The sequence below is a fragment of the Carettochelys insculpta genome, chromosome 3, assembly GCF_033958435.1.
Source record: "Carettochelys insculpta isolate YL-2023 chromosome 3, ASM3395843v1, whole genome shotgun sequence".
Lineage (NCBI taxonomy): Eukaryota > Metazoa > Chordata > Testudines > Carettochelyidae > Carettochelys > Carettochelys insculpta.
In genome coordinates this window covers 38,611,317-38,639,194 of record NC_134139.1, presented here as the reverse complement: position 1 = coordinate 38,639,194, position 27,878 = coordinate 38,611,317, and the positions used below count along the sequence as shown (strand labels likewise).

Sequence of the window (27,878 nt, the reverse complement as noted above, 5' to 3'; positions counted from 1 at the left end):
ACTTAGTATTCCTAAACAGATTTTGTAGTTTAAGTCTCTTAAGCCTTCATAAAGTAATTATTCCAGATTATGACATATTTAATGTATGGAAACAAAGACATTATTTTAAATTAATCTGTCAGAACAATTTAGTATATTCACAACAAAGTTTATTGCTTTTAAAAAAAAGGACACTAATTTATTTTGTGTGATTTCCATAACAGACATGTTTATAAAATTTCACCATATGTTTATATTAAAATATGTTTCACGAGATTTTAGGCATAACAAAGGATTTTACATCTTACTAAGGTGCTGATTTTGATGGAAGGTTCTCTTAGAACAAGTTCATCAAATAGTCAGAAGTAAGGAAAGAAAAACTCATTTGTCTAGCTCTGTGGAAGAAAATGGATGTTGTCCCCTTACTGGCTCTCTTCAACAGGAGAAAGAAGAGAAAATTAGAGCAGGGATGGAAAGAAAAGGCAGGAAGATTTTGAAAGCAAGTTTTTCTACTATAGTTATTAAAATTCAAATGCATATTTTAGATAACGGAGATTGATTGAATTATTTATTTAAAACAATATGTCTGAAGATCCAAGCATTACAGGCGAAAGCTGAATATTCAGATTGTGCATCTAAAAATCTATGCAAGGATGTTTTTTCCTCAGCAAAACACAACTGAAATACTTAAAGCAAATTTTAAACTAAGGTCTTGCAGACATAGTACAGTAACGCACAACTCTTTTTGTCAGTAAATTCAAAAACTGACAGTATATACCTCTGCATTGCAACTTGGTAATGACTTAATTACCACTTAAAGGCTCTTTCACACGTTCAATGTCATCCTAATAGGTCTGGCAAGCTGGAAGGCTCTTCACTTTTAAATTACCAGATACAAACAGGGGGAAGATTGACCAGGCTGCAACAGCCATCTGCGGGAACATGCAGGAACAGTCACAATAGGGAAAGGAAGAGGAGAGAGGTTGAGCATGAAGACCCAGTAAAGGCATTGCCTCTCCTTGCCTTTTAAACTGACCACCCATGTTGGTTATGCCAGAAAGTCTGCCCAAGATGACTTTCCTATGGAGTAGAGCACTTACCATGAAAGTACTTGTTCTTTTACCACACAAGCATGGAATAGACAATGACTATATTAAGGGTTGTTCTAAAGCAGTGGGCAATAAAATGTGCTCCATGTCCACTGAAGGCAGGACAAGAAATAAAAGATTTAACCTGCAGCAAGGGAGACTTAGGTTAGAAATGGAGAAAGAAAACTTTCTAGCTGTAAAAATTAGTAAATTTTGGAACAGACTTCCATGGAAGACGGAATCACTGGAGGCTTTTAAAAAGAGGTTAGACAAACACCTGACATGGACGGCTTAGGTTTACATGTTCCTGCTGCAGTTTGGTGAGCTAGCAAGACTCTTTCACCCTATGTTTTTAATATAAAGCTGCCGTATTAATGAGAATGCTCTACCTGTCCAAGTTACTCAAGCCTGAATGATGCAAAAGAGAGGTATTGGAGTTACAGGATTACGCTGAAGTCTGCATTTCCTCAGAAATCCATAATTTCTGTCCCCATCCTCGCCCCTTGCTTTACTGCCACAGCAATTCAGAGGGGCCAGAGCTCCAGGCACCACCAGGTCCTGGGGCAATTGCTCCCTTTGTGACCTGCTTTCTCCCTCATTTGCAGCCTGCTCTTAATTCATCTTTTAGGACCAGTAATCCTTTCTGAGGGACTAAAGATCTATAACCCCAAAATTTAAAAGTATTTCAGTCAGTCCCCGGCAGCAGAAAACCATTCATTACATTGCTAGCATAATGGTAGGCCCCGAGAGGCAAGGCCAAGTAACTGTGTATTGCAGTTTTGCTATCGGAATGGGAGGCCGGGACAAGAAGCGAAGATTTCATGAAAATAGAAGGAATGTTTGGACAGAAACATTGGTTTTAGGTGACTCTGACATGCAAGTTTTGTTGTTATGATTGGAAATGCTTTGCTGATAAGTAGAATAATCCGGATGTGAGTTATCTGGTTTGAAAAGAATTTAGTTTAGTTAGAAAATGTGCTTTGGAGTAGACTTTCCTCTAGATGAGGATTTCTCAGCAGCTAGATAGAAAGAGCTCCCTTACCCCTTTCTTTTCCCAGAAGGCTGGTGGCTGATACCTCAAAACCATTTCAGACTTTAGGGTAACTAAAAGTTTGGAAAACTCTGGGCCTACTGCTGCAATGCGTGTGTGTGTGCATGCGCGCTCACACATACGAATATGCTTGACACCTAATTAAAAAGAAGTTTTATAGGGTTTATATTAATCATTTATCAGACAGATGAGCTGTGTCCCCTGGATTTCTTCCTAATACTATCTGAAGAGAACAGAAAAGTTACCAACTGCTTTGGGTCCTGAAAACCCAGAGTAACAGGTTGCCAAATCAATAAATTAATTACACTCATCAGTGTACTTTGGGTAGTTACTTTCAACCATAAAAGAGAAGATGAAGACAATTTGTTTAATAAGTAATTGCCACTATAATTAAAAATTCTGTTTAAAATATTCTTTAATTTGTCTCTGCTTCAGAATTTCACTGAGAGAACACTGCAGATTGAAAACTGCTTTGATAAAATCTGAAAGGGGACTAACATCACTTTGTGGCAGGCTTTTCAATGAGCTCTAATGCATTATGCATGATACCCTTTTGGCTGTGGCATGATAGTGCCAGCTGTGACTCACTACTGGCATCCATGATGAAAAAAAAATGCAAGTCTGATATCTTTCTTTTGGAACCTAATCTCTTAATGACAATAACCATAATCTGAGGGAAGTTCTAGAACAGGAGCTATGTGGCATTTACCCTTATTATAATATTTTTTAAAAAAAAAGGGTTCATGCTATCCTTGATGATCCGTCATAGAACTGTATGTCATGCTGTTCATTGGGAATTCTGGCTTTTTTGCAGAAGCATGACTGTACTTTAGATAATGATATTTCCTGTAGCTCAGATATTTCAATGCTATTTCTTTCGAGTGTGGGAAAAAAATGCAGCCACAGTCATTGGAAGAGTTCCGATGCTAAAAGCAACATCTGAAGAAATATGTGCAAGGAACAAATTAGGAACACTGCTTTCACATTTATTACATATTATGGAATTTGTTGTTTGCCGGTGTGATTTTAATTTGTCTTCTTCCCTTCAAATTGTGAAGCGTCCAAACCCAGGAGGATCAGGACTATTACAGAGTTTTGCTTCTATACAGTTTCTACCCTACATATTTCCTACCTAGAATGTGTCTCATTCTCACCTTCATGTAATTAACCTGATATTATCTTTTATCCTATACGCTGAACTACCCTCTTTTAACTTCTTTTGTAAAAGTAACATCAAGTAGCACATTTCATACAGCTATAGGACACCAAAGAAATGATACAGAGAAAACTGATAAATAAATATAAAATATGTAGTCCACAAATAATGTTTCCAGTTTAGTACTTTTTCATAGTCCTTCCCAAAAGCACAGACCTTGGTAAATATCCCGTAAGCTGGTAAAACACCACAAGCTCATGTATTTTATTTATACAGTAAACAACTTACTCTGAGACACATTTTCTCTATCTTATGCAAAGTGATTGTCCATTCCTCTCTTTGCCAACTGGACATTTCTACTTCTTAAATGCAACAGTGACCTAGTTCTTAAATGCAACAGTGACCTTTAAAAAGCATTACTTGTATCTACTTTATTTTCCATACTTTCTTGTTTCCAATACATGATTAATTCTTGGCAATGCATATGGTTCTCACAGCTGAGAACACTGGCAATTCACTACTATGAATTAGTTTAACAACAGGAGACACTGGGCCGAATCCCGCCAGCAGTCAAAACCATGAAAACCCATTGAAGTCAACTAAGAGCTTGTCTATGTCTTTTTCTTTTTTTTTTTTTTCGTTTTGGTGTGGAAAAACCATTTATTCCAGGGGGGAAAAAAATCCCTGTGTCCACACTGCAAAGCTTGTTATTCAGGAATAACAGGGCATTTAGCTCAAAACAGTAACTCCAACAAAATGAACTAATTTCGCTGCCCCCGCCCTCCCTTTTCAGTTTTGAAATTGACTCAGTGTATATTTAGCAGAGGTAATTACGACTTAATTGGCCTTCAGGAAGGCATCCTATCATTGCTCTTATTTCAAAATTGGGCTCTCTAGTGTGTATGTTCAATTTTGAAATGCTCTGGCAGTGTGAACTCTCTTTTCAGAAATAAAATGTTAGAACAATAAAAATAAGTTACTTCTGAAAAACCCTGCACTGTAGACATAGTCTAAGTGACATGGGTGTAATTGAGGGAACAATCTGGTCCTTTTATGTAATAAGTATTGCATGGCATAATTAAGGGGGAGAATTTAGTCTATATCTAGTTCAATTCATCAGTTACCAATGGGAAAATGCTTCAGGATCTTTGACTAAAACACTAACCATTGAAATATTTAAATTCAACAGTTTTCATCACTCTGAAGGCACTTCCTCAGCAAAACTGTTCATGGAAACTTACGGTGTGGACCTCTACAGCTTTTATACCTGTTGTTCAGAGGTTTCATATCTACTAGAACAATTTCTCAATCAGTCCAATCTCATATTTAGGATATAGCCAAATTCATGCACTGCCGAGTTTTATGGTTGGAAACCCAGAAGGCTCCAGGGATTAGCAGTAACACCATACAGAGCATTACCTCTGCAGCTGGTCACCTGTTCAAATCAAAGGTTGACAGTAATCTGACATTTATTTGGATGCCTGAGTAAAGACAGTAGAAGATATTCTGATTCCTAATAGTAAGGTGTCTACACACCCACAATCAATACTACACTTGCTTTTTGATCTCAGAAGGATTAAGGACCAAAGGATACAGAGACTGATCTGCTCTCATCCTCCAGGTCAGGGTTCAGACATGTCAGAAAAGTGGTGTGAGAAAACTTGAAGAGCCACTGCTTAGGCTGTACCTGTTCTGTGCATAAAAGAGGCTTTAAGTGTACATGGTTATCACTGCAGTGTGTTCCAGGGGCATTACATTCACTTACAATGGGTCTTTAAAAATATAGAGTAATTTTCTTATAATTATTGATGTTATCATTGCAATGATATAAAACAGCATAGATGGGTTTTGCTTACAAATCACATACCCAAAAGGGTCCTATTGTGCTGATAACTGTAAAGTTAAAAAATTACACAAATAAAAGAAAATTACTTTGTTTGGGAAAAAGAAGCAAATACTCAATATATTGTGTGATGCAGGGAGAAATGGATTAGTATACATGATGCAGGAGAAATGAAATATTTCTTCTACTTTGTGCAGGAGGAGGAAGACTGCAGGCAAATCAAATGGAAACTCTTCTCTTTCTTGCAGAAATAATTACAGCAGTTTTGTAAGCTATAATATACTAGTAAAGCTTCTGGAATATTTTCTTAGGCAATAATACAATTCTTTGCATATTTAAATAATAGTATTTTGTGCTTTTGAGGACCACTAGGTACATTAATTAAGCCTTACAAGCTTTCATTTTACATTAATTCCTCCCCCCATGAGATTATTATTATTCACCGTTTTAGGAGTTGTGAAAAGTGAGCAATAGAGAAGTTAAATGTCTCACGTGAGATAACACAGCAAGTGAGTTCAAGATCCAAGAGAAGAACTGGGAATCTCAGACTCTCAATCTTCAAGTTCTTTCAGAAAACCAGGCCCTTTTTTCAAATAAAAAACACCCAGAGCGTCCATACACAAAATAAGCTCTTCCAATCCAATATCGAAAGAACGCGGCTCTTCTTCCAGAAGCCCTCTTCTACTTCTTGATGAGGAAGAGCACCTCCTTTTGAAAGCCTCTTTGAAAAAAAAGCACGTGTAGATGCTCCATGGGCTGTTATTTTGAAAAAGCAGTCCTCATATCAATGGATTTTTTGATCCTTGGCCCCTTCTTTCAAAAGAGTGGGGCTGTGTGGATGCTCTCCACTGAAAGAACAGATCGATCTTTCACTTCGCTTTTTTGTGTGTGGACGCACTCTTTCAAAAGAAGATCTTCCAGCAGAAATCTTCTGGAAGATCGTCTTTCGAAAGATTGCTGTAGTGTAGATGCGGCCTGACAGAACACTATAGTGTAGTCCGGGGGTGCAGGATCAGGTATCATATGGAGCTTATATGTGACGCACCACATTAGGGGACTGGTTTGTTCAAATCCTAACAATTTGGTTTTATTTATTTATTTTGCAATTTTCTAGGAGTAAAGACCACGGAATAGGAATGACATTATGTCCCTATATTTTATATGAGGAAGATGTGGTGTCCCTGCAACACTGTGAACATTAAAATTTACCCTGTCACATTATTAGTGGAAACTATATTTACTGTACATAGAAGTTCTCAGGGTTGCATTCTGAACCTATGCCAACACTGCAGCTGAGGGTATGATTTGCATCTTGTGTAGATTTACCCAAGCTAGCTGTAATCTACTTAATTCACTAAAAACAGCAGTGAGGACATGGCAGCATGGGCTAGCTACACAAATATATACACAAAGGAGACAAGCAGGCTTGCATAGACCATGCTGAAGTCTATGCCACTGCACCCTCTCTGATCTAATTAACAAGCTAACGAGATTAAAGCCAGCACAAGTGCATCTAAACAAGCTGCAAATCACTACCCTGTTTGCAATGTAAGGGTAGCCCAAGGGGCTGATTGTGCCTCTAAGGCCCAATCCTGCATTAGAGGCAGCACTTCCAAGGAAGTCTGAGGGAACACACCTGACACCACCTTGCATCCGAAGCACAGCAAGGCATCCTTCTCCCTGCCTCCCACCGTCTCCCTCCAGGAGAGGACAAGAGAACAAACACCATGTGACAGACGTAAATCATAGTGTTTAATGCAGTACTGGAAAGCACTCAGCTACTACAACGAGTGCAGTATAAGAACTGGAATAGAAAAGAATAGAAGCATCTGTTCTCTCTTTGCTCTTGGCCAGTAAAGTGGGGCTATAGAATAGAATCATAGAATTCTAGGACTGGAAGCAACCTCAGGTGGTCATCAGGAGGTCATCTAGTCCAGCCACCCGCCTAAAGCAGGTAATATATGGAGATACACATCTCACAGAACTGGAAGAGACCTTGGGAGGTCATCGAGTCCAGTCCCCTGCCCTCTTAGCAGGACCAAGCACCATCCCTGACAGATTTTTTAATCTCTTTGCCCAGACCCCTAAATAGCCTCCGTAAACCCTAGGTATCCCTCCATACGGATCCATTCCTTTCCATCCCTTTGAGGAGGTCCCTCTGGCTCTCCCTGGGTTTAAAGACTGCCTGTACCCCACGATTTCATGGGTGTACAAAGGAGCCACTTATACCCTTTTTCATTCTATTACACACAGGCACCAGCACAGAGGTGAGGCACAATTTGACTCTTAATATATTGGAATAAAATATTAGGAAAGAATCAATCCTTCCTCCATCAGCAGTACAAAGCACGTATTGGTACCGCATTAAAAACCCAGTCATTTCTGTCAGCCTTACTGCATCTCAGATGATGGAGATACTGGTCAAATTCAGACATGACCTATGAAGTTATATCAGTTAGACAACCTTCCATGAGCTAACACCAGCTCCACTGCTGTATAAGTGAGTCTATGCAGGTAAAACCTACACACTGAGAGGCTGAAAGTACAAGAAACTCTGAGCTTCAAACCCAGGATTATTGATTCTGACCCAAGGAAATGTGCAGTGTGTGATAAACGTAAAATGAGAATCATAAAAAAAAAATCTCTCAGAAAATAAAGTGCAGGAGGGTTTTGATGAAGATGCAAAAATGAATGTTTTGCAGATTCAGCTCTTTTTCCCATAATGAAATACTCTAGTGTATAATTACCATTTACCGAGCTTGCTGCTGTTAAAAAAAAAGTGTTTTAAAAAGGGCCCACAGTAATCCCAAAGTGTATAATTTCTGTATTTGTAAAGAAGCTGCAGAAGAATCAGCTCTTCAAGTACAGTTTCCTTTTTCTGAAGTCTTCCTACAGGGTGAAGTAGTTGTTTACTTGTAAGAGCAGCAGCATCGTGGAAGATGTTCTCTGTCAATTGTTCCAGGAAACCATTGGCTCTTTCAGCAGTAACCAATTAGTAAAGCATTAATGGTAACATGATGGATACCTAGGTCAGCATCGGCTTTCCATACTTCAGTTATTGTAATGGGCTTTATTAGATACAGTTCATGCAGCCTTCACTGAAGCGAAACAGCGACTGGCCCTACATGAGTACACGTGGGTAAGGAAAGGGCACAAGGAGACCTCCAGTCAGAGTCTGGACATGTGCTGAATTGGAAGGTTCAAGGTGTGTCACTACCACTGCTGGTGCTAGAGATTCATAGAAAGTAGGAGTGCCATGAAGTTTGCATGATGTGGCAGAGTGCTGATTTCTTGAGCAGGGAGGATTAAGCTACACCCTGCTAATGCTCAGCTCTACTCCAGGGTTAGGGCCTTAGATTGTTATGTGCTGTCACCCATAGTAGGGCTGCAATGTAGAGATTCTGCAGGGCGCTGTCTCATCCAGTGGTGGAAAGAAGGTACCCCAACTCTCGTTGTGTGCTTGCCTCTGTCAGATGCAACCCAAGGCAGAGGACTGAAAACTCCAAGACAAGGAGGCAAAGTAGCTTCCCTTGTTGCTGGAGAACAAGGGGACATTACAGCCTCCAACCACAAACACTATAGTATGATAGCCCACAGTATCCTGTAGCCATCCTTTTATGTTTTGCATGAGCTCAACCAAGCCCAATGTACTTGGCTGTGGGGAAAACTCATTGTTAGAAGTGAGAGAGGTTGGGATCAGAAAGGAGGGACAAGCACCAGCATCAAAGTCATGTTCCCTTCTCATCATGCTTCCAAGAGCCATACCACTGAATGAAGCTGGAAAGCTAGGGTGTCTTCCCACAGGAGAAGGGGGAGAGGGAATGGAACATCAGAGCCTTGACTGTTTTTGCAGAAGCACTTCCTGCTCCCTTGACCTCCCTCCTGTGGATGCATTATTTGAGGGGTTCTTTGTCCTCAGTAACTCCACACACCACACTGTCAGACTTGTGACAAACCAGTAGATCAGAACTCCTGCTTCAACAAGAACCACTTTCTCACCCCCCACTCTGAAATGAGTAGCCACAATCTAGCCCTAAACACTGGATTTATTTAAATCAACATTGTTAAATTATTCCTCCAAATTGAGAAAAAAAGCACCATGTCCGTTTTAAAATACACTTTGAGGAATAAACAAAAATGACCATTAAAATAGCCACAAGACTAAGTGAAGGCAACACACTACAGAGTTTGTAAGGGGATGTACATTCACATTTAGCTCTGCCTACAATCCTCATTTGCCCATTTTTGGAAAATAGCGCCCTTGTCTCCTTTGATTCCTGCCAAAGAATGGTGAACAACACAGACAACCTTGCCAGGAAAAATGCTGGTAAAACTTGTGGCTGGTATTCTGAAAATGCATCTGTATTTAGACATGCAGGACTGCTAATATGTTTCTCAACAGGGAAAGTCTGGAAAGTTCTACAATCTGTAGAGCAAAAGCAGGTGGCGGTGAAAGGGTCTTCTCACTTTTGGCTCCTTCTTTTTACCCACAGAAATGCTTGTCTGCACTCAATCACTTCTGGTACAAAATCTTATTAGACGAGCCGGATAGGGAATCTTCAGATAGAGCAATTGGTACAGCTACACCAGTGGTGACCCCTCAATGTAGACAAGAAGAAAGCTGATTCAGGGTGAATCTTAATTAGCTCACATCAGTGGAGAGTCAAGTTGCCTTTGTCTGTGCCCGTGCAGCTACAGGGATAACTGGCCATCCATGTTTGAATCAGGACTATTCCAGGTTTATAACCTAAAGCCCCAGTTACAACCAGAGCAGTTTATGGAGCTGCAGCACTCACTTTTACATATACATATCAGATGCAGATGCCGTATTTAGATTTGATGAAGGCAATGAAAGAGTCCTGTTTAGTCTGGGTGTTGTATCAAGCTCTGCAAATAAAAACATGTCTTGAGAAGCTTTTAGATATTTTGACTGTCTCTAAGGCCAGGTCTGCACTATGGACCTTAGAGTGGCACAGCTGTACCACTGCAACTGAGGCACTGTAATGTCTCCTGTGTTCAGCAAATCAGAGTGGCCGCTCTAGATCCCATGCTTCAGGGGGCTCCACGCTTCAGTATGCATGTGTCATGTAGGGCTTAGGCCCAGTCTCTGGCAGCAGCAGCCATGGGCACTAATACTGTGGGTGCTCCAGGGCTAGGGCACAGAAAAATATCAGGATGCTGAGTATGCACTGGGATGCTCTCTATAGCCTCTCCCTCCCCCTCTAGCATCTCCTTCTGCTGGTGGGCCCCACAGATCAGCGCCGCACTTGCTGTAGGTCAGCTGTTTTGTGGCATCTGGTAGCACTGCAGGGAGAAGAGCAAGGGAGCAGTGCACCCAGGGAAAGGGCTGGCACTGGGAAGAAGCAGGGTGGAGTTGGGCTTTGGGGGAGGAGTGGGTTGGGAGTGAGGTCTGGGCAGGGCTGAAGGGGAAAACCCACCCTTTGATTAGAAACACAGGCCTATTTGTCTCAAGCCCCACACCCCTCTAGGGCTGGCTATGTCCTCCTACCCCTAAGTGCTAGTCACACTGGTGCTTTCATTGGTGAAATTTATGCTCGATGGGGAGTGGGGGGGTCGGGATCCAAGCCCCTAAATACTCTAAGTTTTTCTGACAAAAGCACCAGTGTAGACAAAGTCTAAGTTGTAGGAGTAAGCACGAATATGGGCCCTGAGTGGGTGCTCTGACCCGGACCGGAAGTGTAAAACTAACAGGGCTAATGAGAACAATGGGTCTTCAGTGAGTTACCCAACCTTCAATAATCTTGCAAGAACAGCTAGCAATGATTAAGCTGCGTAACAGCAAGTTTTCCAAAATCAGGTCACCAAGCTGGACACAGAAACTTTGAGACACAAAGACTATTCTTAACCACAATATTTACTTTTAAACAATGCACTAATTACTAAACGACCCTCATGTGTTATAGTCTCTGGGATATCTAAATTAAACACACACCTCAAAGTAATTCCTGAAGTGTTGTACTCAGTGCAATACTATTACATCAGATTGTCAGGGTGCAGATTTCTGTACTGTATGACATCACTAGATATTAGTCCTTTGTACCACTTTGCCTTTGTACCTCTTCATGAAATATTTGCAGAGCAGATGAACTTCATTTTGTTTACCCTTGTGATTTGAAAAATTCTGCTGGGACCATTTAAGAATATAACAATAGAAGCATTAATAACATTTGTTGTCTTTTGTGGTTTACCACTGTATTAAACCCTTTTGTAAAGTTAATACCTATTGGTGGAAAATTTCTCCCTCTGCAATGCATTAATGTATCTTGTGTTAAAATATTTTAGCTCAGATTAATCTAAAAATTGCTGGGGTTAATGCGGTCCTCTGTTACACACACAATTCCACTGAAACCATAGGCTTAACAAAATTGAGCCTTACAAAATCTCTAATCTGGCACTAAACAGTAACATAGGGTAGTGCAAATTTATCCTGAGCAGATTACACACATATAGCAACAACCACATAATGAGTTTAGCTGCTTGGCAACCAAAGTAGAAAAAAAACAGGTAAAATAGATTAGAAATCTGATTTATCCCAGATAAGTGTAACTGGACAGCCAGTGAGGTTAATTTGCACTGCAGATCTGAAACGACACCCTGAACTATGATCACACAAGACATTTACTATCTTGCTAAATAAACATAAGAGGGGAAAACATTCTTTAACATGACTGAGAACTTTTTTCCCCACTTACAAACACGTTACTCGTTAAAGGAACTCAGTCAGGCTAAAAATCCTGTATTAAACCAAAAAAATTACACCTTTCGCTTTGTTACGGATACTACATGTAATAGGGCAGCTGCCCCACACTGGCATGGAAGGGACTAAAGCAGCTAAAGGGTTAAAAGACTGTGCCAATCAGGCGATGTCTTACAAGCAGCTAATCAGGGTCAGGCTGGCCCCTATAAGAATGGCTGCAGAACAGAGAAGAGTTGATTCTCTTGAGGGCAAGGGAAACTGATAGAGGACCTAACTAAGTCACACAGAATGTGAAATTTTTCAGTCCTGAAGAATGCAACTAGTTTGACGTACATTTTTGGTGTAGATTAGCCCTAAGGCAAACAAGCAGTAACAGAATGGTAGAACATTCAAGTGAATTGGTCAAGGTACTCTAAGATAGGTGAAGTAATTAAAAAAAGGCTGAAAAATCTATAAGGGGATGTCTTTCAGCTCACCCACTGTTGAGGGAGGGATGCCAGTATTTTGTGTCCACAATTTTGATTTTTCCTCAAAGCCTCTCTGTTACTGTCCTCAGCCCTGGAAAAAGGTGGGAAATGGTGGGGTTGCATGATCTTAATATGCCTAGTAACAGGAGAGCTTATAAAGGGCATGCTCCTGTTCCTTGAGGTTCTTTGTGTCTTGACTGGGACTGCAGTGGTCGAGTCAGCTTAACTGTGATCCCTTCATGGAGCTGGGGCAGTATGCTGGCTTGATAGGCTGCTGGAGGCAGGAGCCTGGTTACTTGTCTACCATTAAGAGACTTGGTATCTCAAGCCAGAGAGAGTGTTCGATACAGTACCTCAGTGGAGGAGCAACCCATTTCCCCACACCTAGCAGGGGCTGTTGGCACAGAGTGAGTTTCATTTAGGACAGGGTAACAACAATAGGGCTAAGGCAGCTGAAGTCTTCAGACATACTCACACACATCTTAAGTATCAGAGGGGTAGCCGTGTTAGTCTGGATCTGTAGCAGCAACGAAGGGTCCTGTGGCACCTTATAGACTAACAGAAAAGTTTAGAGCATGAGCTTTCGTGAGCACAGACTCACTTCTTCAGCATCTGAAGAAGTGAGTTAACTCACGAAAGCTCATGCTCTAAACTTTTCTGTTAGTCTATAAGGTGCCACAGGACCCTTTGTTGCTGCTGACACACATCTGTCATTCTTCTCCCTCACCCACACTTCCCACACACACAACGATGGGTGAAGAAGGGAAGAGAAGTAGCAAAGAAGAAAGAAGACCATCCCCTGCCCGACTGTGTGCCTACAACAGTGCCCTGCCTTGCTGAGTTCCTTAGCTGCTGAGAATCCTGTTCCTGTGGCATGCTTCTACCTCATTTCTGTCTATCAAGAATTTGGTGGGATGATCCCCTCCCTACTGTATTTTGCCCAGCAGTTATTTGTACTTGATATTCTGGCTTCATGTCACTGTTTTGACAACTGGACTTTTGTGTTTCATTTGTTAGTCTAAGGTGTCCGATTAGTTACTTTTGGTATTGTGTAAAGCAAAGCCATATGTTGGACCCAGCTACTCTGTCATGTCCTTCATACTTGATTGATGAGGGGTGAGAAACATGTGGTACAGGTGGGGAACCTGATCTTGAGTCCTTCTGATACAGATGTCTAAGCCCAGCATCATAAGATCAAGTCCTTGCCCAACACCATTAGTTGGGTAATCTCTAGCAGGTTACACAGCTGAGTGACACCTTCAGAGGGATCTGAAAGTGGAACAATGACAGGCTTACTATAGGGGCTGACATCCTCACCAGACCCCTGGGCAAGGTGGGGGGCCCTGCTCCATGTCACCAGAAGGAGTGGAACCTCTCACAGAAGGCAGCAACAGCCCACGGCACTCCAGGAGCAATTTAAAGGGCCCAGGGCTACTATTCCAGTGCTGGCAGTAGCTGAAACTTTGGCCCTTGTGTATCACCGGGATCTGGGACAATTGTTCCCACTCCCTCCCCTTTCTTTCCCTCACCCTGCCACATCAGCAGGCCTGAGCCTTACAAACTAGCTCACGAACTGTGTCTTATGCATAGGATAGATTGCTTTAAACCTATAACTTCTGTAGGAAATGTCCATTCTCATCTTGGGGTGGAGACTTTTTAGTTTCCATCTTAATAGCCTTCCTGTTTTTCTCTGATCTCAGTTTGTTTACGTAATTCATTACTATTCCAAGATAAGTTACTGTAGGGCAATTGTGAATTGTCCATAAGATTTGAATTGTGGAACAAATCTGACTATCAGCCAATAAGGAGATAGTTCTGCTAAAAAGAATGTCTTAAACTGCAAGTTGGAGAACGTCTATGTATCATGCGCTTTGGCCAAAGGGAAACATTTCTGTGACAAAGCTGTTGGTATTTTGAAAGCTATATTAGATTAGCAGCCTGAAAGATTTAACCAGGAGTACAAAGTTGGTCTAAAGAACAAATATGTGAGTTCATTTTTTCTAAACCAGTACAAAACTACATAAACAGATTTTTGTGAGGAAATTATTTTAAAATATGTTCACTCCCAGTTACAGATTCCATTTTATGCAGGGGAGCCAACAGTCGTGCCAGGGTCCTGGGAAATGTGCAGGGTGGAGCGACTCCATGCTCCTGGAAAGGGTAAGTCTGAGGGCTGAAGGGGTGGAACTGTACCTCCCTCCCTCCAGTACTGCCTGGAGAACACTGTGCAGCACCCTCCACCTCCCCATGTAGCCCTAAGAGCCACAGAGAATGCAGTGGCAGAGCTCCAGCAGTGACTTAAGGGTCCTGAGGCTCTGGGCACCACCGTCACTGCTGCCAGAGCCACAGGCCCCTTCAATTCACCAGACCCTGGAGCAATTGCCTCCTTCGACCCAGTGTGTCAGCAGGCCTGAGTTTAGGTTGAAGCCCTGGAGTTACTTTCTGACCCAGAGTTGCTACTGGGTACAACTGTGGAAAAGTCACATTCTGTAAAATCTAAGGCTTAATTTTAAAAGTTTCTTACTTTCATAGTTCATATTTTTCCAGTTGTGAAGCACGTATAACTAATGCAGCATTGACTTCCTGAGTCTACAGAATGGCTGAAAGCATAGGTTGGAAAGGAGCAAACTCCCCGATCACACCATTAATCTAATTGTGGTATTAATGCTAAAGCTAAATGGTGATACGTTAATGTAAGCATTAACTATTTCAATGCTGATCACTTTATATCAGATAGCATGAGAGTGGGGGAAATGAGTAGTGGTGATATGAAAGGCTGAGGAAAGAACAGAGGGAATTCACTATTAGAGGAAGATGGAGAAATACAAAAGACAAAGGAAGATTGGGGAAGAAAGGCAACACAGGTCAGAAATAGCAGTACTCCTAAAAGGAAGCTTGTATTCCCACTGCAGACTGCTAGATACAATAAGGCGGCACTGCACAGACCAGAGTGATGACAATGAATGGGTTAGTGAGGTTGTACCCCATACCAGATCTTTGTGAAAGCTTCCCATTGCCACAGCTGTACATGGAAATTGTATGTTCTCAGTTTTCTAACCTGGCCCTGAGACAATAACTAAAATAGGATTTGGGCTTCTGTACAGAATGAGTTGACATCCCTGCTGAGCATATTCTGATAAGGTAAAAAATTGAATTGGTTCCATAATACATGAAAGCTAAACTATGCTATCTGTTTTTCTTAGGGTTTATGCTGTCATTCTTCATGCCAGTATCTGGCTGCCTGCCACAGAAAAATCAACAGCATTAGCAAAGTCCCTAGAGTTCATGGTGTCTCAGGCTCTTGTCCCTATTGTGTTCATAAACATTTCTTCTGACACCGATGCTCTTTTTTTGGCAACAGCTGCCCCTTCCTCTGACATCAGCTTTGCCCTGGTGAGTGGTAGCAGAACTCTGGGGTTCTGCAGGTTGCCTTCTTAGGGCAGATTTATACTTACAGGAAGATCAAAATGCCAGAGGTCGATCTTCCGGGATTCGATTAAGCGTGTCTAAGAGGGGTGCATTAAATTGAATATTCAGGGCATCTCTGCCGACCCCAGTACTCGTCACAGTCACAAGGAGTAAGGGTAGTTGATGGGAGAGTTGCTCCCATCAACCTCCCACTGTGGGGATGGTGGCAAAAGTCAACCTAAGGTACGTCAACTCCAGCTATGCAATTCTAGTAGCTGAAGTTGCGCATGTTAGGTCGACCTTCTCTCCTAGTGTAGGCCTGCCTTCAGGGAAGGGATAACAGTGGTGCAGCATCTGGGAATATTCTGTTTAGCTTGCCTCACTTACACATGTAGACACATCTGTCCTGAAACAGAAGCAGCCAAAAACACCATGCAGGAAATCCCTTTCTCTGGAAACCTCCCTGTATCTACCACAAACTCTTAAAAGAAAACCATGTAATAAAATTACCAATAGTGCAGCATTTCTTCAAGGTTACAATCTGAGATCCCTTTCGGCCCTAACATTCTATGACGCAACAATCTCACCATCATGCTAACCAAAAACAAACACTTGTTAGAACTGTATAATTGCACAATCTGGCAAGTCATGTTTCAACGGTACAACCCTGCCAGTCCTAGCAATAAACACAGGCAAAACTTTATCAGTATTTTTTTTCCTCTGAATTCTCCATTAGCAGGTGAAGCATGGTCTAACAGTCTGAAGAAAGGGTCAGGAGCCAGTTCAGACTCTGATAGTGGCTCTTTTTTTTTCCCTACAGTAGGAGAAGTCACAGAGCCCATAAGTTCCCAAAGTTCCACTAACCTTGAGTGCTCAACTTTAGACACCTCTGATAACCAGACTCAAAGTGTCACGTTGGGTATTTAAAATTTGAGGAAGCCAAAATTAGCAGTCACTTTTTGTACAAAGCAGATTACAGTGCCAATTTATTACACCTACATGGGTATTAATGTATGTTCATAAAGTATGTCAAAGATTAAATAAATATATTGCTTAAATTACTAATGTTTCTCTTCCAGAAAGTTGGTTTTAGAATAAATTCATAAGATTAATGAATTGGATAAATATATATTAAATGAGTCACATCATGATCTAGAAATAATATTAAATAGCAGATCTCATGAAATTTCAAACTAGCCAGTTCATTCGTCTGGCCACTTAATATGACACATCATTTTAATAACATTTTATGTGAGCTAATGCCATCTGTGATATGTACACAGTATCTTATGCTTCCCCACATCCTACGAGCAGTTCTTAATTGTTTTTATTACTGCTTCACACCCAAAGTACACGCTAATAACTTCTAAAAATAAAATTTATCAAATCTAGATTTCCTAACCCTAAGCATGATACCTACACGCACGCATGTCCAAATACACATGCATTACATATTCATACTGAGAAGTAACTGCTGCCTTTCTGTTAGAAAACAATTACATTGCTAGATTTTTTTATAAGAAATGACAATCACAATCCTTGATAAGTACTGTAACATAAAAGAGGAGAGATGATCTTTTGGTTAAGGCACTGAACTGGGACTCAGGAGGCCTGTGTTCACCTCTTAGTACTGCCACAGACTTCCTGTATAAAACATCTCTTTATTCCTCAGTTCCCCATTTTTAAAATGGGAGTAATAATTACTAACCTCATGGCAGCTTGGGACAACAACTATTCTCTTATATTTCCGAGGAAGAAAAATTTCCAGTGCAAATTCACCAGAAAGCTGGCATTAAATGTTCATAATGCCATCTGTTAACCAGTTTCCTTCCAAACTTTGTTGATGTTAACACCTCAGTATAAATCATAGATTGCAAGGCAAAAAGGACAATTCTGACCATCTACCCAGGATTCCTGGCAAATCAGAGGGAAAGGGGTGCAGCCTGCAAGACGCCGCAGGGCACAGAGCTTCCCTGTGCTGCTCTTCTAACATAAGAACATAAGAATGGCCATACTGGGTCAGACCAAAGGTCCATCCAGCCCAGCATCCCATCTGCCGACGGTGGCCAATGCCAGGTGCCCCAGAGAAGGGGAACAGAAGACAATGATCAAGTGATTTATCTCCTGCCATCCATCTCCTGCCCTTGTTCTGAAGGCTAGGGCACCATACTTTATCCCTGGCTAATAGCCATTTATGGACCTAACCTGCAAAAATTTATCAAGCTCTTTTTTAAACCCTAATAGAGTCCTGGCCTTCACAGCCTCCTCGGGCAAGGAGTTCCACAGGTTGACTGTGCGCTGTGTGAAGAAAAATTTCCTTTTATTAGTTTTGAACCTACTACCCATCAATTTCATTTGGTGTCCCCTAGTTCTTGTATTATGGGAAAAGGTAAATAATTTTTCTATATTCACTTTCTCCACACCATTCATGATTTTATATACCTCTATCATATCGCCCCTCAATCGCCTCTTTTCCAAACTGAAAAGTCCCAGTCTCTCTAGCCTCTCCCCATATGGGACCCGTTCCAAGCCCCTAATCATCTTAGTCGCTCTGGGTCAGAGCTACTCCCTACCACCCACCAGGCAGAGCCTGCGGGCCAGATGCAGCCATGGCTTTCCTTGATCCAGCCCAGCAGGCTCAGGGTCCCCAAAGCAATGCTGGTTTGCCCTGCTGTGGGGGGGGAACCCCGAGCCTCGCAGACTGGATCAAGGCCAGACACATGCTGGATCTGGCTTGTGGGTCATAGGTTCCCCATCCCTGCTCTAATATTATAAGACCAACATAGCTACACCAGCACATTATGAAAGCAAGCACTATGGTATGTCTTGCCACACAATCTCCTGCACTGTCTGCACAGGTTAAATTATACTTTACCATATGAAAGGAAAACCTCACACCTTACAGAAACATTAATTTTTGTGGGGAAAGGAATAAAAGATAAAATGAAGTTAAGTGCAGAAATACACCTGTGTCTTGAAACAAACATGTTAGGATTGTAAATTCTTTCATTAACTCAAGTCACTTAGTGATCATTTCATTCAAGTTTCAGCACGACCACAAATGCTAGTCTAGTTATTCTCTTTGAGAGAGGGGAAACAGTGAATATTTTCTTTGATGGAGAGATGGCATTAGAGGAAGCCAAGGAAGAGAACAGAGGACTGAGAGGATGTCAGTGGTTGCAATAGGCACATCTGTGAATCTCTTACACTGGGAACTGGATTGGAGAACAGAAAGAATGCAATTCAAAGTATCACAGGAAAGATGGCATGGCCTGGAAATCACTAGTTACCAGCAGGGAGGGAACAACAGTGTTATGATTCACCTTATGCAAAGACAGCCTTTATTGATGTTAATATTCCCCAGTCACATGACTTATCAGCAAGATTGTACATTTATTTACATTTCAGGGGGTCTGGTCTCCCTTGGCCTAGAAAATCTCTTTACTGATGAAATCTATTTCCTCCATATGCTTCATGTATTATTTTTAGAGTAGTGTGTTCAAACATTCTGAACCTCATCTGAAATTCAAATTTAAATGCTCCTCAAGAGTCTTTGAAGTGTCTTTGGTAGAAATAACAAGAAGTCCTGTGGCACCTTATAGACTGACAGATATTTTAGAGCATAAGCTTTCATGGGCAAAGACCTGCTTCATTAGATGATGATCTGATGAAGCAGGTCTTTGCCCACGAAAGCTTATGCTCCAAAATATCTGTTAGTCTATAAGGTGCCACAGGACTTCTTGTTGCTTTTGAAGATACAGACTAACTCGGTTACCTCTCTGATACTTTGGTAGAAATAAACTTTATTTGGATTTTTTCATAGATGTTCCTAACGCATTTTTGTGTGTGTCAGAAAGGATAAAAAACCCACCACTTTATATACTAGGAGATTATGCAAACAATCTTTTAGTGGAAAATATGAAAACCGTAATCTAGATACCACCAACAATATTCCTACAACACATTTTTTTATCTTCTTAACTGAATGTTCAGTTAAAGAATTTTACCTGACAATCCTGTTCAAAAATGAATTTGGGAATAAGGGAATTTCATAGTCGGGGGTTTACTTCCAATTGCCCGCCTCTACATGACCAGTTTGAGTTTCAAAAGCAGCACTTTTGAAGTCTGACTGGCTGCCCTTTTGCTAATGAGGCACTTACTATTCAGATCAGTGCCTCACTAACCTGTTCCGATCTGTGTTATTTACATGCCCCTTCTGAAAGGGAGAGGCATGCGTAGACGTGGCCAGACAGTCGGAGAGCACCTGTATCTGTCAGGTGGAAAATAGACATCTGTTGTCAGCTTTGCAGGATAACAGCAAGAAATAAAGAACAATGGGGGTGAAGTATGGAAATTAGCACTCAACAGGACTAGTCTCAAACATCCTAATTAACAGTTTCAGAGAGTCTCGACAACTCACTCCCTAGCCAAACAGAATGTTTTACATGACCAAGTGCTTACATTTTTGTAGCGATCCCCATCTGCAGAGGGAGTCCATATCAGAAGTCCCTAACAGTGAATACACAGTGGAGAAGGGAATATTTTAGGGAGTAAGGATCTCATTATCAGCTTTTGCTGTCCTCCTCCCTCATGGACAGCATTAGTTTTATAGGAGTTGATCTGAAGGGCAACATATCTGCCTCCTCTTCTTTTTGAGCTCTCAGAACTTCAGCTTCATTTTACAGCAAGAGAAGCTGAAAATATGAGCCGCAGGAGGATTCTCCTGTAATCTTAGAGTTAACAAAAACAACATTTTAATGAACAATTTAGGTATCTCTTTCTCTCTATTCTGAACACTGCCAACATTTTTATCTCAGTTGTGTAAGCCACTGATACACTCTAATTATTGTATACAGGAAACCTGGAAAAATAACTGAGTAATCTGTTTTTGCACCTCTGCTGCCATCTTCTGGAATATCCAAGGCAACACAGTATTTATGCTGTTTAATAATGGCACTATACTGACCACAAAGAATCCGTCTGAGCAAGCAGTGAGCTAGATACCATTCTCCTTTGATTTATTGAAAACATATAAATTAAAAGCAGAATCCACTAAAATTTCACACTTCTGAAATGTCAAGTAAATCCTCTAATAAATATTTCAAAACACTTTGCACTGGTACTTTCAATGCAGCTTCATTTTGAGCTGCAAATATTTAACAGCACTCTTAGTGTAGGTTAACCAAGAGGCGTATTTAGCATACCTTGGTCTGGAAGCAGCAGTAAAGTTGTGTTAGATAGGGGTGTTTCCGTGCTAATGCCAGAATTCTTTTTTCTGTCATTGTACAGTCCACATCATCATCTTGAAGGATGACATCTTTCTTTAAGACTTTCACTGCATATACTTCATCTTTACCTTTTAGCTCAGCTAGCATGACCTAGAATCAGTAGAAATCTTTGCTTATACACACCACATAGAATCATACAAATGTATAATCCACAACAAGTTTAAATGCAATAGAAATATTGGTGCAGATTTGAAATGTACAGAGCTATTGAATAGATAACTGCACTCGCAGTACTCAGATTCTCTGCTTTATGTGGTGAAACAGATAAAGAAATTAACATTTTAAACTCGACACTTTTAGTAGAACTTTGAACCGCACTGTCTATGCTTTGTTCAGTTTAGTTAAGAATGTAGGCATTTAAACCATTGCTGGCCAGTACCTTACTGCTTGCCTTCTATGCCCTAATGCTGATAGTGGACAAGAAGGAGCGGGGCAAAGTTGGAGCACAATATGGGTTTAAAACAAAAAAGAAGTCATGTAGCACGTTAAAGACTAGCAAAATAATTTATTAGGTGATTTGCTAGGTGTGTTTCATAGACATGGTGTGATACCTCAGTATCCCGAAAAGGCCTTGCAGTGTAAACATATCCTGAGTGAATACTACCTGGGTTTCACATCTATAATATAATGAAACAAAAATCAGGTGAGTTCTGTCTGGCTTTGGGAGAGTTTTTACATAATCTTTGCAGAGCTCCAGCCTTCATAGAATTTTTGCTTCCTTTATTGAGAAAACCATGATTTTATTGTTGATAATGCTGAAGGACCACAATGCAACTATTGCAGAATGAACTGAATTTTATCTTGGTCATCACCAATAAAACCATCAGGCTGCTGCTACCGAGCTACAGCAGCAATGGGGACCAAACAGAACAATTTCCACATGGCAGATGGAATTTTCAAAGCTGGCATTTAGAAAAAACAAACAAACACCCATCACTTGACTTGCAAAGTGAACAAATATGGAGCAGAAATCATCTGAATCTGATAATGGCATTCCTACACTCCTGTTTCCTATTGGAATAAACCTACAGTAGTTGTTTGCTCTAACAAGGAGTATTTATTCTAGATTTAGTTAATGCAATATCAATGGTGAAATCAAGAAATCTAGTTCCAATGCTACTATATGCATGTGAAACCTGGACAACATACAAGCGTCACTGGAAGGCACTTGAACAAAATCTTCAATGCTGCCTCATAAGAATCCTAAATATCTCTTGGGGGGATAGGCTCATGAACACTAGCATCCTGGAAGAGTCAAACATGACCAGCATTGAAGTCATTATCATTCATCAACAACTTAGTTGGACTGGTCATGTGGTTTGAATGTCTAGTCAGTGCCTCCCAAAACAGATTCTGTTTTCTCAGCTGGAGGAAGGAGAGAGGAGCAATGAGGGCCAGCATACGCGATATAAGGACATGCTGAAGACACACATGAAAAACTAACAGCAACGAAGGGTCCTGTGGCACCTTACAGACTAACGGAAAAGTTTTGAGCATGAGCTTTTGTGAGCACAGACTCACTTCATCAGATGCTGGTCTTGGAAATCTGTTACCTAGCCCTGCAAATTTCCAAGACCAGCATCTGATGAAGTGAGTCTGTGCTCATGAAAGCTCATGCTCAGAACTTTTCTGTTAGTCTGTAAGGTGCCACAGGACCCTTCGTTGCTGTTACAGATCCAGACTAACACGGCTACCCCTCCGATACATGAAAAACTAAAGCATTGTTGTCGACACTTGGGAGAACCTTGCCCAAGACCGTCCCCAGTGGAGAATGGTAGTCCATGAGGGGGTCGTGTAATTTGAGTGGTCCTGCCTCAGTGCAGATGAGGAGAGGCAGAGAAGAAAAGAGCTTCAAAATCTGCCCCACATCCCTCCAACACCTATTAGAAACTGTCTCTTCTGTGATAAGATCTGCGGCTCCAGAATTCGACTGATCAGCCATCAATGGACTCACAAATAGTAGTCCTACTCGTTATCAAGTGACAGCCAAGAAATGTAATGCTAGCTAATCAGCAGAATACATATTCATGACAGTTACTATTTTGAAAGCTGATTATCCCAATAACTATGACAAGAAAGAAATTCTCATACTGGGAACGTTTTAGGCAATATTAATATTAATAACTATGTCTGTTCAAACAGTAGAGACAAAAATAATCCCATCCAGTCAAAGAAAGCCACCAACCTTGCCAAAGCTGCCTTTCCCTAATACTTTAATGAAGCTGAACTCTTCAAGCCCCATTCGTTTGGTCTGAACTTGTTTGACTTCCCCATTTTCACCATTTTCCCCAGGTTTATTAAGTTGGTTGTCTGTTGATGACGTTGCTGTTGCCCTGTGTTCTTCTCCTCGGTTGTCAAATGACAACGCTTTCCTAATGTTATTTTCAAGCTCTTTGATTTCTGTGAAAAGGTGAGAACAACAGATTGATTTCTCCACAAACCCAACCCAACCCAACCCAACCCCATGCTATTTGTTAGTGATTCTATCCCTCTTCTCCCTAAACGACATACACTGCTGACTCTCTTTTTAAAGTTATTTAGTTACCTCAGGGCTTCGCTAATGAAATTCATAAGTTTACATTTCAATTCCAGACAAACAACGTGATGCAGGGCACTCAACTGAAATAACTCGATAATGCTGACACTTTCAAGTGCTACAGACCTGTTCTGCTTCCAGAATAATGAAATACACAGTGACCCCCTGAAGATTCAGGGTTCATAGTCTCTTTGATTTTCACTTTAAAGTCAATGGAACACGCTGGTGTAAAGGAGACAAGAATCCAGCCCTTTCAAAGTTAAAAAACCAAACAAACAAATAAACAACAATTCACAAATTTCCCATTAGATTCCCAGATCCCCAAAGGTGATTTTTTATGCCTCACTCTCCCTGTTTATTTTGGGTGACCAGATGCCCCATTTTTAAAGGGAAAGTCCTGTATTTAAGCACTCCTGCAGGTGACCCTCCCCCTGCCTCTTTTTTTAAAAACAAAATAGACTAAGTGTCCTGTATTTTCTATCTCTTACCTGCCCCCGACCCCCCATTAATACAGGTGGGTCCTACTGCTGGCTGGATATGTACTCCCTAGCTGCCACCTACCAGTGCTGAGGGTCAAGGGATTGGAGACGGGGGGCTCCCCTGGCTGATGATATGGTTGAGTGTTCAAGGCTAGTGGTCAGGCAAGCTGCTGCATGTGGGGGGCTGGTGCTCATCCTGCTGTTTCATCAGTGCAGTTCCTAGTGTGTGCTGGCTCTTAGCCAAGAGGCTGCTCCCCCCACACCATATCTCCTGCAAGCACTGGCTGCTTTCTGCAGTGGCTGGTGAGTACAGGCGGTCAGTTATGTGTTACCTCTGCTGCCCATCCATTACAGCATTCTCCTCTTGCTGTCCTCTCCCTGCTATGCCCATTCACTGTCTTAGCCCCACTGTTCCTTCATATCCCTCCGGCAGTGTGGAGAGAATCAGCCCCTGGTCGGATCCTTCAGCTCACCAACGGCTTGGCTGGCAGGCTCCTTCCCCACCACTGCCTCTGGCTGGATGGCACCAGGGAAAGCTCAAGCCCTCTGGACTAGGGCACTGGCCTGAAGGAGCCATGCCCTGCATGTGCCAAAGCCATGCAGAGAACGGGCCTAGGAAAGTTTCTCCACCTCTCAGCTAAGCTCAGAAGTTGCGGGGAGGAAGCTATTCCCAGCCTCTTTACACCCCAACCCTGCAGGTCCCTAGGCAGAGGCACTTGGCATCCTCTTCACATGCTGCCCCCCCTCCACAAAGTCCTGCCACCAGAAGGTGCAGAGCTGCTCTGTCCCCTAGGCATCCTTACCTGCTGAGCCCCCTCTCTGGCTGGGTTTGCTGAAGTCTCTAGCCAAATTCCCTGGATCCTGCTGCTCAATGCATCTTTAAGGCTTAACCCCCTTCCTGCCTGTGCTGTAGCCAGGAGGCAGCTGAGTTATCTTGGTAGCCAGTAGCAACTGGGAGGTGTTACCTGCCTTACACTGTGTGGGCAAAAAGGGAAAAGCTGCCTCTACCCACAGGAGAGCAAGAGGCAAGAGATGATCTCTGGAAAAACATGGGCCAGGTCATCCCTACTCCTACCCCTCTTCAGCCAGAAGCATCTCCCACCCCTTCCCTCCTGTACAGTGTGAACCCCATCAAAAATCTGAAGGGGGAAGCCGGGACCAGTGTGCCCCCATACGTAAACTTGAGAAGATCTGATGCCAGGTACCCGGAGAGGTGGGTCAACCCTAGGGCCCATCCAGGCATGGGAGGGTGGAGAGCCCTGAGTAGAGAGGACCAGGTCAGGTCAATCACCCCCATCCACATGTGAGAAGGTGTACGGGGGTCTCTCTCTCTCTCTCTCTCTCTGTGTGTGTGTGTGAGTGAGAGAGAGAGAGTGTGTGTGTGTCACATCTCCTGGTGCAACCCTTACAGCTAAGAAGGCAAATACAAAGACTCAAGCTACTCAGCATTTCTTTTTAACAGGGACTCAGTCAACTTGATGTTAATTTGCACATTTGTGCTGAATGGTTGCCACTGAACTCACTAGAATACAGGTACCTTTACCAGATAGCCTGTATTTAGCATAGGGAAATATGGTCACTCAATATTTAATGTGGATTGGATTGTCTAGGACGGCCAGGATCCAGTGTAACAGTACTATATTCCTCACAGAGACTGACACTAAAGCAATATTTATTGGTATGGAAACAAATAGGTATCTAACCCTGATCGCATGGAGAGGTTGGTGCTGACTTCGACCTGTCTTCTTCTGACGGTGTGTTTCCAGGAATTGCCTGCTGACACTCTGCACCTGCAATTAGCTAAGAACATGATATTCAGTTGTGAGATCCTCTAATACAAAGAGAGTAAAAGAAGCAATTTCAAAAACAAAGTAACTTCACAAAGGGAACGACCTGAGCTTGCTTCAGTCTCACTAAATTAACATCTCACTGGCTGAGTCAAAAGTTAGATCCCAATGCCTACAATTCACTCATTCACTTTAAAGATGGTCATCAAATGCACAGATAGAAGGCGATGTGAGATTCCAGTTCAGAAACATGTGAATTTAACAAGTGCAAACAAATATATTTTAAACCATATTCGTCAATAAAAATTAATTATTTCCAGCCTTGCCAGGTACTGCGTCCGCAATGGCCAGTGTCACTGATGACAGTAGTAGTTTAAGCTGCTCAGTATTTTACTTACTTCAAGACCAGATTTCTCAGTGACGTCTCTTCCCTGTAAAGGCAACAACAGTCCTGAGAATTGTGCTGAAATCTTAAGTTATGTCTACACTTATGGGAAGATTGAGCCACTGGCAGTCGATCTGCTGGAATCTGACTTAGCACATGGGGTGGGGACATGCTAAATTGAACTTTCCTCGCACCCTGGTACTCCTAGCTGTCATGAGGAGTAAGGGAAATTAAACTTATAATGGAAACAGGAATTTCAACTAGCCCCTCCACCACCATCCTTCTGAGGGGGTCAAAGCATGAAGACAGATAGGAAATGTTAGCAAAAAGATTTTATAACAGAAATATCAAACCAGCAAACGTCTGCAATGGACAACAAAAAAGCTCCTGAAAATATGTTTGGTGAGTTGGGGGCAGTGGGGTGCTGTGGTCTGTGGCTGCAGAGCTGCTTGGAATGTTCAAGTAGCTGAAATAATTCCCCTGAGTATCTTAGTCGCTGGGGGGGGGGATGACTTTTCCCCAGTGGCAGCAAACTCCTCAGTATCTTAGCTGCCTGGGGGGGTGACTTCCCCCCAGTGGCTGTAAGCACCACTGGTCCCTTGCTAGGGGCATGGGGGTGTTCAGCGGGGAGTCCCCCCGACTAGCTTAGCCACCAAAGGAGACTTCCCCCTGGCAGCCGCAAGCCCCCATATATCTTAGTCGCTGAGGGAGACTTCTCCTCGGTGGCTGTAAGCTCCTTAAATTCTTTCCCACCGTTGGAGCCCTAAATGTTTACAAGCTAGGACATTGTGCTGCCTGGCAGCATGGCCTGCACTGAACAGCAGGCACAGCCTTTTATTGGGTCGAGGGCTACCCACATGATTTGGCTGAGCACGGGAAAGACCCCGACTGTGTGGTGCCTGTGAGGGAGGGAGCGAGGGAGGGGTTTTGTGCACAAATGTAAACCACTGAGAAGAAGTTTCATGGCATCTCATGCAAGCACGACATGTGGTGCGGTGGGCCAATGACTGGTGCCAGGCAGCACAGGAAAAAAAACAAAAAACAAAACAGTGTAGAGCCAGAATGATGAACTCCCTGCAGGGGATGTTTGTAATAGGTAGATGTGCTCATAGCACTAATTGCAAAGAAAGAAAGACATTTCTCAGGCTTTCACACAAACATGAGCCCACAGCCACAGGCTTGCTGCTCCTGCTTTGAAATTCATCCTGTTCCTATTACCTAATTCCAGGGCACATGGACAGCAGTGGCCAGAGTGGAGCACTGAGGCGTATTGTGTGCTATAAACGGAACACCTCTGGAGGATAATGAATTTGATTTTAAGGTGTGGTGCTTCCACATTGGCCTTTAATCAAACTTTTGAATTCGAGCTTGACACTACACACATCAGGTCTTGGCGATATTGTAATCTCAATATTATGGCTTCCAAAATCGAGCTAATGATATTTAAAGTGAAGACAGTCATGTGGTAATATTGAGCTAACTGCCTTAAATTCAAATTCATCTCTTAGCGTAGACGCAGCCTTTGTTCTATTCTTGTCCCTGCTACTGACTGCTGCAAAATACTGGGGATGTTATTTTCCCTTGTTCTCATCTAACCCATAGTCTAAATAGACTAAGATCTTGGTCTCTTCCTATCTATTTGCACATTGAGTACAATGGAATGCTGGCCCGGGCTCTCTACTTGCTCCCATTA

The 27,878-nt window shown here is 42.1% G+C and overlaps 1 protein-coding gene across 1 annotated transcript in view; it reads right to left on the bottom strand.

Moving 5' to 3' along the window:
• Positions 1-27,878, bottom strand: part of PRKCE (protein kinase C epsilon) — a 431,830-nt gene that overhangs the window by 123,531 nt on the left and 280,421 nt on the right. Inside the window, exons 8-10 of the mRNA XM_074989640.1 lie at positions 25,717-25,813; positions 23,184-23,398; positions 20,915-21,088 (exon numbers count right to left, since the gene is read on the bottom strand). Coding sequence (XP_074845741.1) covers positions 20,915-21,088; positions 23,184-23,398; positions 25,717-25,813 — 486 coding nt within the window. The remainder of the gene's footprint in view (positions 1-20,914; positions 21,089-23,183; positions 23,399-25,716; positions 25,814-27,878) is intronic.